The sequence below is a fragment of the Phacochoerus africanus genome, chromosome 2 (genome assembly GCF_016906955.1).
Source record: "Phacochoerus africanus isolate WHEZ1 chromosome 2, ROS_Pafr_v1, whole genome shotgun sequence".
Taxonomy (NCBI): domain Eukaryota; kingdom Metazoa; phylum Chordata; class Mammalia; order Artiodactyla; family Suidae; genus Phacochoerus; species Phacochoerus africanus.
In genome coordinates this window covers 255,885,591-255,898,336 of record NC_062545.1, presented here as the reverse complement: position 1 = coordinate 255,898,336, position 12,746 = coordinate 255,885,591, and the positions used below count along the sequence as shown (strand labels likewise).

The window sequence follows — 12,746 nt, the reverse complement described above, 5'->3', positions numbered from 1 at the left end:
CATCATTCATTTACTCATTCAACAACCATTTGGCCGGTGCTCTGTCAGGACTAGGGGAAGAGAAGCCTAGGATCACCCAGGGTGACCGTCAGAGTCCTTATCAGCAAGGGCACCCTCACTCAGCTGCTTCAGGTACAAGACAACTCTTGTCAGTATGTGATTTATAAGTGTTGAGGATAAAAGTTTTAAGGGGAAAAAACCAGAATCAGTGACTCAAAGCAATCTGTGATTTGGAGGAAAAGGTTTTTATTTCTCCTGGTAGGTGCAGGGTGGAGCTGATTGCTCTCCCCTAACCATTGTAATTCTGGCCTTAGGAGCTAAGGCAGAAACCCCAGGTAGAGTAAAAGCCTTAGCTCCCATCCCAGGCCTTGCAGGGGCGGGGACCCGGTTTTCATTTTTATATGACAGAATCTAGGAACCAAGGAAAACTAGGCAGAATTTGGATACTCAGGGTGCTGCTTGACTATAAGTTGCTACTTCTGCAGTGTCTAAAACCCTGATTCCTGCTCCCGCCTTTTTTTGGTCTTTTTAGGGTCGCACCGGCAGCACATGGAGGTTCCCAGTCTAGGGGTCAAATTGAAGCTACAGCTGTGGTCCTACGCCACAGCAACTCGGGATCTGAGCCGTGTCTGTGATAGGTCCTACACCACAGTTCATGGCAATGCTGGATCCTCAACCCACTGAGTGAGGCCAGGGATCAAACCTGCGTCCTCACGGATACTAGCCAGGTTCATTTCTGCTGAGCCACTACGGGAACTCCTGCTTCCCCACTTTAAATATCACCTGGTTGCTTGGGGCTCTGAAACAACCTCAAAAGCAGTTAAAACACCATCACGAGATTTTTTTTTCTTTGCTTTTTGAATAACTATAGAATAAGGCCAGATATTGAGTTGGTTTTATTTGCTCTAACATTTAATAAAGGTAGCTTCTATAAATTCTTAGGGGTCTTAATGTTCCAGATGTTCCAAAATAGCCAAGACATATGCTTAATGTTTAGGAAAACCAAGCAGTCTTGAACTCCACCGTGAAGAAAAAATTCTTCATTATGAAATTGGAAAGCCACCTACATATCCTGCCAGGGGACTAGCATCCACCTTTCCACTTGCGCCATCAAAGATAATTACATGAAAGCTGGGACTCCACCTCTCCCCACTGACTTCATTTCTTTACACAGCCTTGCTCCATAACTTTGTGGCAGGTAAATTAGGCAGTGATCTCACCACATTCTCAGAGCCATGAGGATCCGAGAGGAGCTGGGGGATGCTCAAGAAGGGGCATTGCCTCTGTAACTAGGGCCTACTGCTCCTGAGGGCAAACAGGATTCATCCCATTTCATAGATGAAACTGAGGCTCCCCAAGTTGAGCTGCCTTGTTCAATGTCATCCAGCTAGTATGTGTGGCCTTTCAGTCAAAACAGAACTTACAGGGAGGGGAGTTCCCTGGTGGTCTAGTGGTTAGGATTCCGCACTTTCACTGCTGTGGTCTGGGTTCAATCCCTGACCTGGGAACTGAGATCCCACATTAAGCCACAGCACACTGAGGCCAACACCCCAGCCCCCAAACAAAAACACAAAACCAAAACAGACTTATACTCTTGGAGTGTCTGATTCACCATGGGGAAGCCTATACTAAACATGACAACTTCTGTCTTCATCTTCAATAGTTCTAACATTGGGGCAGTGCCATCCTTTGAGAAAGCATTTAGAAATCTTTGGTACTCCGAGGCAGGGGCTGTTGGTACTCCAGAGGTAGGGATGCTAAGACATGCTGCAAGACTCAAAATTCTACACAACAAAATATCATCCATCCTAAATTGCCAATAGTATCCTATTGAAAAACACTAGGTTTCTTGTAAGTTCTCCAAGTAGAAGGGGTAAAATTAGATGGTGAGGATGAAACATGACGTCTGAATGTGCCTGGCAGTGTCGAGGCAGAGTAAGTGTTCTGTCTAATGATGGTATGATATTTATCTCACCATTACGATGAAATGCCATACTTGGTTTATGCTCATCGGCTAAGTGCTAACAATGATATTTCCAATGAAGAAAAGTATATTCCACAAGACATTTGTTTTGCCAAAGGCTTAGAGGAAATGTTTTCACCCAGTTGCTACCTCTAAATCTCTTGGAACAACTGAAAAAAAAAGTTTTTTTCATGAAACGTATAGTAAAATTTCAACTTGAAAACTGAAATGTTTACCACACTATATTCAAATTGCATGCTAATACACTAATGGTCATTATTAGTTTATATACACTATAAAGGCAGTAATGAAAAAATAATTTTTCATGGCCAACTGTGGAGGAAATAAGAGCACATTAATACTTAAGCTACAGTGAAATGCCCAGTGGAGGGTAGAGCTGATAATCCCACAAGTTGAACAGACACACAGGATATGCAACTATTTGGTTATAGTTGAAATCAGGTCAAACAGATGATTTAGCTACACATCACACACAGTCCGCATGACAGAGCTAGACAGTCACCCTCAGCCTCCCCAGCACGGCAAATGAAAAGTGCTATCTTGAACATTCAACTAGAAGCCATCATATAAGCCCTTCTTGAATTCTCTACACACAATCCTTTTTTCCCAAATTCCTATGCTTTTGTGTGAATTTACTGCCCAATTTCAGAGTTCAGTGGTTGTATACGTGGGGTAGAAAGAGGTGAAGGTAACTGCTGCACTGGCGATGAAGAACGAGAGTCCAGATACAGTTCATGGGGAGTCTGGCCCAAAATGCAACAGCCCATATTAAGAGAAATAAATAAAAAATTCACTGACAATGCTTATTACTAAGGAGATAGAATTGGAGCAAGCCATAGAGATTACCTGCTGTATCTCAAACTGAAAAATAAGAACCTCTGTAGACTCATGGCTGGGATTCAGAAAATACTTAACTATACAAAATCATTGTTTAAAGGACAGTTTTATTTTTGGATGCAGCCATGGGACGTGGACGTTCCCAGGCCAGGGGCTGAGCCCATGCCATAGCAGCAACTTACACCACAGCAGTGAAAATGCCAGATCCTTAACCTGCTATGCCACAGAAGAACTCCTAAAGGGTAGTTTTTATAATAGAATTTTACTCTGTAGCAAGTGTGTAATGAAGGAAAAAAAAAAAAAAAGAGTTCCTGCTGTGGTGCAACAGGATTGGTGGCGCCTTGGGAGCACTGGGACGTAGGTTTAATCCACAGTGGATTAAGGATCCGGTGTTGTCACAGCTGTGGCTCGGCTCTGATCCCTGGCCCGGGAACTCCATATGCCACGTGGCCGCCCAAAAAAAGGAAAAAAGCAGCTTATGTTTAGGAATACCCATTACAGATTTTTCCCAAGTTATCTCAACATGAGGGGTATATCCTTCAAGCAAACAGAAGACAACAGAGACGTCATTTTTGCTTTCTAAAAATTTCATTGACTCTTCACACTGGCCCAGCTTTTGGGTAACAACAAAGGATGCCAAACTTCCAAGCAAAATGGAAGGCATTATGTGACAAGGCAAATGTTTAGTTCTGAGCTTCCTGGTGCAATGAGCATTCCAAGTGAACTCGACAGGAAGAGGTAAAAAGCTCAACTACAAAACCCGAGCATAGCTGTGGTTTACCTCTTCACCTTCTGCTCTCAGGGTTCTTGCTCTGCCAGCCACTGTTTAGCCAGTGCATGGTGAGATGTGCCTCTCTGCTCAGACTATAGCCCAGCCCTTGCTCTCTGGGTCATGTGTGGTCCTGAAGCATGTACCATGTAATGGAAAGTCAAGTTTCAAGAATTCAAAATGGAATCCTGAGTACTGTGAGGGAGGCAACAGGGCATCCAAACAAAGGATTAAGAAACACAATGTCTACACAGTTCGTGGCAGGGCCTGAAGATGAAAATTAAAATTTCAACCATGAAAGGGGTTTATCAAAACCCAAGGAGGAGGCAGCCTGCCTACAGTGGGAGCTGACATGGAAATCCAATTCTTTTGCGGATCTATGCATGGTAATTGGCAAAAACATGATAGAACAAAACACATCGATTCCTTTCTTTTGAAAATGGCTCTGTGAGAGGGAGGTAGCGTCCTTTTTCCACGGTCCTGCCTATTCGGCCATCCAGAGCTTGAAGGTCCTATCATACGAGCAAGTGGCTATGAGCTGCCCATCGGAAGAAATGTCTAGGCCCATCACTTTGCCTTCATGGCCGGCCAAGGTCTTCAGTGGGGACCAGCCTGGGTGGGTCCAGATCTTGGCTGTGTTATCATAGGCACCAGTGAGCAAGAAATTCCCATGGATAGCTACAAAAGAAAAGGGAAGGAATTCAAGTATTCAAAAGAGCATAAGAAGATAAAAGCATAAAAATCTGCTAGAACATATTCTTTTGAAAATGAAGGTATTATCGCATTCAGCAAAACCCAACACTCTGATCTATGTTCTTAACTAGGCCTCTAGGAAAAAGAAAACACCTAACAGGCAGACTTAGGGAAACAAAGAACATGATTAAGGTCCTCTGGCTCTTTTCCTGAGAGACAACCTGTTCCGAGTAGTAGTAAGGATTCGGTCCTTGGGACTTCCATGGGGAAACAAAAAAGGAAGCAAACCATTCACAGAAGTATTCTTTCCTTCCCAGCAAGGAGAAGCATGCTGTGCCATAGCTCTGCCTTGAAATGTGGTGGAGGGAAGGAAATTATAATTTTTTTCTTCAAGAGAGTTCAAATGCTCTCCTGTTCCGCTTCCAAGTTAAGCTAACGCCAGGCCTGCATTCCACAGAAGTGCAATCTGTCTTGCAATTAAGCCTACAACAGGAGGAAAGCTTACGCTCAAACTTGACACCAGTTACTAAGTTCTGATGGGCAGGAATGGTATAGACACAACGCCGTTGCCGAAGGTCCCACACTTTGCAGGTGTTGTCACCACTGCCAGTTGCAATGTGGTAGCTGTGGATCAGATGTAGTACTGACATTAGAAACAGAGCACTTGCTGACCAATAACTCCCTCCACCCTTCAATGAGCTTATTTTACCCATTGGGGGAGAAATTTATTCCATAGATCTCCTTCAGGTGGCCTTCGAGGAACATGATACAACGTCCCGTGCGCAGGTCCCAAACTCGACCAAATGCATCCAGTCCCCTGATAAAATAATTTATGAATGAATGAACACTTTGAATCCAGTTCTCTGTGGAAGCAGGTGTACACAAGAGGTGAGACTACCGAGCTGCCCCGGCTATGTGCAAGAAGCCTTACCCGGTGCCAGCCAAAGAGCCATCTTGATGGAAGGCAATGTCATACACACCCATGCTGTGGCCTTCCTGATGCAGGATCTCTTCCTGAGCCTCCAAATCCCATAAGCGCCATGAACGGTCATAGCTAGAAAGTCAGACTAACTGTTAGCTAGCAGATATGCAGTTCCTACAATATACGAAGTACAATAAACAGCTGAGGTTCAAATTGTTTCTGAAATTACTCATACAACCATATTAGCAAATTATTTTCTGGCATAAACAATGCCTCCAGAACGAAGCCTCAACAACTGTCTGTCTGGGCTGCTATCCTGGACTTCCTCTAAACCTACTTCAGTGGCTATTTTAAAAAGGGAATTTCCTAAAAATGGCCCAGCAAAGATTCTGTTGCTTTCTTTCTTCCCCAATTCCACTGTTATGTCTTTCCAATCACTGAGCATTTACTGGGACCTAAATGGAATGCTGGGGATACACAAATCAATCATAAACAAGAGATCAACAGAACAGAACAAAGTATAGAAATAGGCTCACATATATACAGTCAAATGATTTTCAATGCGGCCTCTGAGGCAATTTCAATAAGGGAAGTCTCTTCAATAAATGGTGGTAGAACTGTTACGCACATGGAAATAAAGACAAAAGAAACAAAACACTTAATAAAGCACCTAGACACTGGACAAAAGAGGATATATACATAGCCAATTAGCAGATGACAAAGTTCTCAACACCAATGGTCATTACAGTAATAAAAATTGGAGCCATGAGGAGTTCCCGTCGTGGTGCAGTGGTTAACGAATCCGACTAGGAACCATGAGGTTGCGGGTTCGGTCCCTGCCATTGCTCAGTGGGTTGACGATCCGGCGTTGCCGTGAGCTGTGGTGTAGGTTGCAGACGCGGCTTGGATCCCGCATTGCTGTGGCTCTGGCTAGGCTGGTGGCTACAGCTCCAATTCAACCCCTAGCCTGGGAACCTCCATATGCTGCGGGAGTGGCCCAAGAAATAGCAACAACAATAACAACAAAAAAGACAAAAAAAAAAAAATTGAAGCCATGAGATTTCACTATATACTCACTAGACTGGGCAAAATGATAAAATTGACAAGGATGATGATATTGGCAAGGATGTGAAGATACCAGAATTCTGGGACTGTAAAATGGTACCAACACTATGGAAAACCACTTGGAAGTTTAAAAAAGTTACATGTATACCTGCCCTATAACCTGGCAAATTTATTACTAGGTTTTTATTCAAGAGAAGGAAAGGAAAACAGGTCCACAAAAAGCATTGTGCAAGGGTATTTACTGCAGCTTTCTTCTGACTAGCCAAATCCTGGAAACAGCCCAAGTGTCCATCAACAGGAGAATGGATGAACAAACGGTGGCAGTTATACCATTTAATACTCCTCAGCATTAAAAAGGAACTACTGATATGTGCAATGGCATGAATGGATCTTAAAATGTTCTGCTGAGTAAAAGAATGAATTCACAGAGTATGAATAGAGAGAATTAATTTATGGTGAGAGAAATCAGGTCAGTGGTTGCTTTGGAAGGAGGAGTTGACCGGGAAAGGGCACGAAGGAACTTCCTGGGGTGATGCAAACGGTCTCTCTGTGGACAAGTGCATGGCTGCGAGCATAACTGACGCCGTCCTGGGCCTGTACAGTTCTTGTCCTTCTGCTCACCCTCCCCAGAGCTGGAGTGTGCAGTAAATCACTCTTTGTCGTCAAGGGGTTTGTAGTTAATAGATACGGTTTAATGATCATTAGGACTAGGTGGCCTCTATGCTCTGTTAGTCCCCAAACAATGATGAAAACCTTTGCTGATGTATTCTCAGCACCCACTAGTTACCCATTCATAAATCTTCACTTAATGTACTTCCAGTTTCTAAGCACATAGCCCCAAACCCTAGGTTACGTGTAAAACTGTCCCAGTGGCTCCTTTGGGGTATGGAGTGCAGCTGTGAGTGCTTCTGGATTGTTGTCCACTGGATCCTACCCTGTAAGCTGCCCTAAAATTAACAGATCCATGGGTTATATGGAGCTCCCTGCCTTATTTTTTGGTCTCAAGACACCTTCACAGTTTGGTGGGCACTTTTCATTCCCTTGGTCCTCCAACAATGGGGATGTGTCACATACATACAATTCAATATACTTATATCATATACTTAGAATATATACTTAAATCCACTGCTCTGCATATGGGTAGTATCTCAAAAAATTCTTTAACATGGGAGTTAAAGAATTATATACACTTATATCCATTGCCCTGCATATAAGTGGTATCTCAAAAAATTCTTTAATATGGGAGTTCCCGTCGTGGCACATCGGAAACAAATCTGACTAGGAACCATGAGGTTGCGGGTTCAATCCCTGGCCTTGCTCAGTGGGTTAAGGATCTGGTGTTGCAGGTCACAGAACAGGCTTGGATCTGGCATTGCTGTGGCTGGAGCGTAGGTCAGTAGCTGCAGCTCTGATTAGACCCCTAGCCTGGGAACCTCCATATGCTGCGGGTGCAGCCCTAAAAAGCAAAAAAAAAAAATTCTTTAACAGATTCTGGCCTCACTGAATTTACAGAAACGGAAACTGATTTGTAAGCAGAGAAAGTGTAATACAAAGTACTGCAAAACAAACGCCCCTGCCCTCCCCCAAAACACCTCTAGTATTGGCCAAGAAAGAGAAAAACTCGAGTTTTCTGGCAATTAATGACTTTGAAATTTCAGATTACCTGCAATTTAAAAACAAATACACTTGGAGTTCCCGTGTGGCTCAGCGGTTAACAAACCTGACTAGCATCCACGAGGACATGGGTTCGATCCCTGGCCTCCCTCAGTGGGTTAAGGATCAGGGGTTGCATGAGCTGTGGCGTAGGTCGCAGACTCGGCTCGGATCCTGCATTGCTGTGGCTGTGGTGTAGGCCTTCAGCTGTAGCCCCGATTTGACCCCTAGCCTGGGAACCTCCATGTGCCACGGGTCCGGCCCTAAAAAGCCCAAAAACAAACAAACAAAAAAAAACGAATACACTTGACCCTAACTATATCATATTCTTTTCTGATTATGATTTATTATAGTCCAAGAATATTTTACTTGGGGAAAAAAAAGTCATACTTTAAAAGATCTCTGCTCTAAAAATGTACTTGGCAGTTAGCCATAAAGAATAACAAGATGCCAGAGGCCTGTATGGACAGAACAATAAGAAGATAGCTTACCAGGTGGTACCTAAGAAGCGTCCTGATGGATGCCACATTACACGAGCCACCCGTACTGTATGGCCTTCAATATCTGCTACTGGTTCATCACTGAAAAGGAATCCAGAATATGTAAGTAAAATATTTTACAATCATGTAAATATTCACTGAATTTATCAACTGCTAAGCACATATGCACCCATTTTGCATGGTTTGATAGGCCAAACTGTAACTAAGCTTGTACTCTGTTAAAATTTTAGGGGTAATGGTAATTTTACTCACTTCCCAAGATTATAAAAGCGCTAGAACCATTTCATGGGCCCACATGGCAAAACTGCCTACAGTAAGTACTTCAATAAACTTTCTATTTCGATTCACAATGACAGTAAACTCTTAATGCTATACCACTTAAGATTTGAAAAGGATAAAAGATCTTTCAGCCTGACAAGGAGTGCTGAGATTCTAGAAAAAAAATATACTTTAATAAAGACATGGGAGTTCCCATCGTGGCACAGTGGAAATGAATCCAACTAGGAACCATGAGGTTGTGGGTTTGATCCCTGGGCTTCTCAGTGGATTAAGGATCCGGCATTGCCGTGAGCCGTGGTGTAGATCGTAGACGTGGCTCAGATCTGGCGTTGCTGTGGCTGTGGCATAGGCCAGCAGCCACAACTCTGATTCGACCCCTAGCCTGGGAACCTCCAGATGCTGTGGGTGCGGCATCCCCAAAAAAGACCAAAAAATAAATAAATAAATAAATAAATAATAATAAAGATATAAGGTCATAACAATTTTGGTGCAAGTGGATTTCAGATAATTTTTCTCGAATTTCATCTTGTCCAAGATCCACATGAAAGAAGGAACTCCTAAACAGACAGAGACTTTGTTTCCTTTTGGCAGCCATTAAATTCTACTATCAGCAACCACAGAAAGAAGACCTGAAACACCAGAGAAAGGAAATAAACATGAACCCTAAAGAGGGCAATTAAAAAGGGAACTTTGTCAGTGTGCATACATAGAACTAATCAAAGCCTAGGGGAACAAATATTGCTATGTATTACCAAAGCCAATTAAAACTTGCTGTGCTCACAGGCAAGATCCTGTCTGGCAAAAAGTGGAGACACTAATTAGTTCTTCAAAAAATCCTAAAACAAAAGCTTCATGTGCTTTCCTAAAAAAAGAAAATTAAGCAACTGAATTCAGATGTCTTTTAGCCAACAAGGTGCTTCCAAAATTTTCTTGGAAAACAAGCATCACAAACACCTTAAAACAACAACAGAAACAACTGCTGTAATTGGAAAATACGGTCGACATAAAGAGGATCATGTTGGGAGGAGACAGTACTTCCTTGGCAATAGTGACAGAACTCTCCTCTCCCCTGTGGCTGTTTGCTAAGAACCAATGTGCTGCCTAGAATCTTCCCTTTAGTCAATCTGCCAAACAGCACATTTCTCCAATGTCAATCTGTCACACAGGGAAGGGGGTATAATGGACCTTTTCAGAGTAACCGAAGCCAAGAAACAGTGGCCACTAATATTAGAGGCAAAAATCAAGGTACAAAATTAACAAAGAAGAAAACCCTGACACAACGTCTCCGGGGAGAAAAGGTCTAAGAAAAAACTCTTCCTCTCTACTTTCGCACTAACTTACCCCAACCGTTACAGAATCTCTGGGGTTAAATACCAGATTTTCAGGTCCCAAGGGCCAACCAATCAACTATATACTTTAGCGACTGCAGTATGGACAGAACAGTAATATTCACCTGTCAAGGCTCCAAAGCTTCACAGAACCATCAGCAGCACAAGAGGCCAGATTGACATCTTTTTGGTCCAAGGAGACAGTGGATTTCGGATGGAAGACAATTGCTCCCACATTTGTGTTATGGCCTGAAGGAGCGTAAAAGATGAAAAGCAAAGGGTTCCTGCTCCCTTACAACTTAAGTGTAAATACAGACAAGGCTGAATATTATGTACGCATATATCAGGGACCATGGGAACTAAAGGGTATTAAAGTAATTAATCAACTACTGAAAAATCGAGCTATTTTAATTCAAATTAATACATAAATTATATTTTAAAAGGCAAAACACACAAAAAACTGTTTTTTTGGTTTAAGAGATTGTAAATGCCAGAGTGGAGCAGGGCACGAAAGAAAAATGGTATGTATGTAAAGTTATTATCCACCAGCCTTGCAGCCAGAGTCAAATCAAGCCAAGAATTAATTGTGTGTACTGGGTCTGAGCGTCATGTAGTTTTAGAGTCATACTGCTTGACAGAGGTCAACTGGGAAAAAGACTGAGGTTCAGACAAGATTCTAACTCACCTCGAAGAGTGTGAAGGAGATTGCAATCAGGAACAGACCAGAGCTTGCAAAGCCCACTCCTATCAAATACAAAGGAAAGCATCTCAGCCAGGGTTGGTCTGGGAAGGAAAAGGTACCTTGGTAATATGACTAAAGGACAATCTCTTCTCACCGCCTCTCCCCCCCCCCCCCCCGCCCCATAAACATTATAGTGGCAGAAAGAAAAGAAAATGAAAAAGAAGAGGCTTATCATTTGAAGGGTTGGAGAAGAAGGCTATATCTAGATCTCATGCAGCCAGAGGCCCCTACTGGACTATACAGCAGAGGTTGCTCTTCTCCTTAACCCTTACCTTCTCAAGTTCTGGGAGAAGGTAAGACGAATTAAACTTTCCAACAACAATATTAACAATGACACACTCTCCTGAAATGTGAATAGCATTTTGCTCTTCTTAAATTTTAAAATACTTAAAGTTTTAAAAAAAGCTTTATTTTTAATAAATCTGACTAGGAACGATGAGGTCGTGGGTTCGACACCTGGCCTCGCTCAGTGGATTAAGGATCCGGTGTTGCCCTGAGCTGTGGTGTAGGTCACAGATGCAGCTCAGATCCTGCGTTGCTGTGGCTGTGGTGTTGGCAATTGTAGCTCTGACTGGACCCCTAGCCTGGCAACCTCCATATGCCATAGGTTTAGCCCTAAAAAGCAAAAAAAAAAAAAAAAAGGCTTTATTATGGAAAATTTCCAATACATTATTTTCATATCTATCACCTCAAATGATCCTTATGATAGACCTATGAGGCAGGGATGATCATTTCTACTTTATAATGAAGGTAACTGAGGCGTGGAGGGGTGGAGGGAATTGTGTAGGTCCTCGGCTTTCTCCTGAACCACAGTCTCAACTTCTGCCTAGTCAAGGAGCTCCTGTGTGTATAATATAAAAGACGTTTCCCCTCCGACAAGAAGAACTAACTAAATAACTAAATAAAACAAAACAACAAAGTTATCACTCTCTAAGAGTTTTCTGCACATGTAGTGGCAAATGGAAAACAAAATGAAGATAAAAACAATAATCCGTGTTTACTGAGTCCTTACCACATACTAGGCACTATCACGGCAAAATGCTTTACAAACATGATCTCACCTTTACCAATAAGGAAACTGAATTACAGAGATGAAGTCACACAACTAAAAAAGAAAAGCTGTATCGAGATGGGCAGAGTAGCCAGTCTATAAGCTCACTTATATACCTGCTCCAAAATGATGCAAGTACCAAGACACGACAGACATGTCAGGGATCTCTGGGGTCCCTTGGGAACACTAAGAACTGCTAATTGAAGGCTCTGCTGTAAAATACAATGAATGAGCACTGACCTCTCGAGCGTGGTGTGGCCATGAGAAGCAGAGGCAAATAGTATAGAAATGGCTTTCTAAGACCAATGCTGATTTTTTTCCCTGAACCCCACTTAGAAAAAAAATGGCACTGTAAAATGGGACTTACCAACAAGCTGTGGCCAGCATTTTGGAATTGGGACTAAAGTGACAGTAGGAAATAGGCCGATCATCCCCAATTTGACTGCAGAAATTATTCAAAGACTTAAAAAGACAAACAAAGGATCATTATCAGGCTAATCTCAGACCTTCTTGGATTTTCCACCAGTAAAAAAAAAATCACACACATACACATACACACACCCCAACCCTCCCTATTGTGCCTCCACCCCCGACCAAAAAACCCTCCCAACACCTTTCCAATTCAAACCCACTCCTAGATTATTCCACCCTTTTTTGGTAGGAGACATTTGTATCAATGAATGAATGGAAACTCCATCCAGCTGTCTTCTACAGTCTTAGTATCACTAGCTTCTGTCAGCTAAATATAAACAGGAAAGCCAAAGTTCCCATCGTGGTACAGTGGAAACGAATCCGACTAGGAACCATGAGGTTGCAGGTTCAATCCCTGGCCTTGCTCGGTGGGTTAAGGATCCGGCTTGCCATGAGCCGGATCTTGCAGGCTCGGCTCGGATCTGGCATTGCCATGGCTGTGGCATAGGCCA

At 42.8% G+C, this 12,746-nt stretch overlaps 1 protein-coding gene across 2 annotated transcripts in view; it reads right to left on the bottom strand.

Moving 5' to 3' along the window:
- Positions 1 to 3,390: 3,390 nt before the first annotated feature.
- Positions 3,391 to 12,746, bottom strand: part of PRPF4 (pre-mRNA processing factor 4) — a 17,660-nt gene continuing 8,304 nt past the window's right edge. The window contains exons 7-14 of one of the 2 annotated variants that reach the window (XM_047768185.1): positions 12,191 to 12,285; positions 10,716 to 10,774; positions 10,156 to 10,279; positions 8,415 to 8,504; positions 5,215 to 5,337; positions 4,993 to 5,100; positions 4,789 to 4,907; positions 3,391 to 4,268 (exon numbers count right to left, since the gene is read on the bottom strand). In XM_047768185.1, coding sequence (XP_047624141.1) covers positions 4,075 to 4,268; positions 4,789 to 4,907; positions 4,993 to 5,100; positions 5,215 to 5,337; positions 8,415 to 8,504; positions 10,156 to 10,279; positions 10,716 to 10,774; positions 12,191 to 12,285 — 912 coding nt within the window. In that variant the 3' untranslated portion in view covers positions 3,391 to 4,074. Of the gene's footprint in view, positions 4,269 to 4,788; positions 4,908 to 4,992; positions 5,101 to 5,214; positions 5,338 to 8,414; positions 8,505 to 10,155; positions 10,280 to 10,715; positions 10,814 to 12,190; positions 12,287 to 12,746 lie in introns of those variants that run through there. The other variant, XM_047768186.1, reaches the window with a different exon arrangement.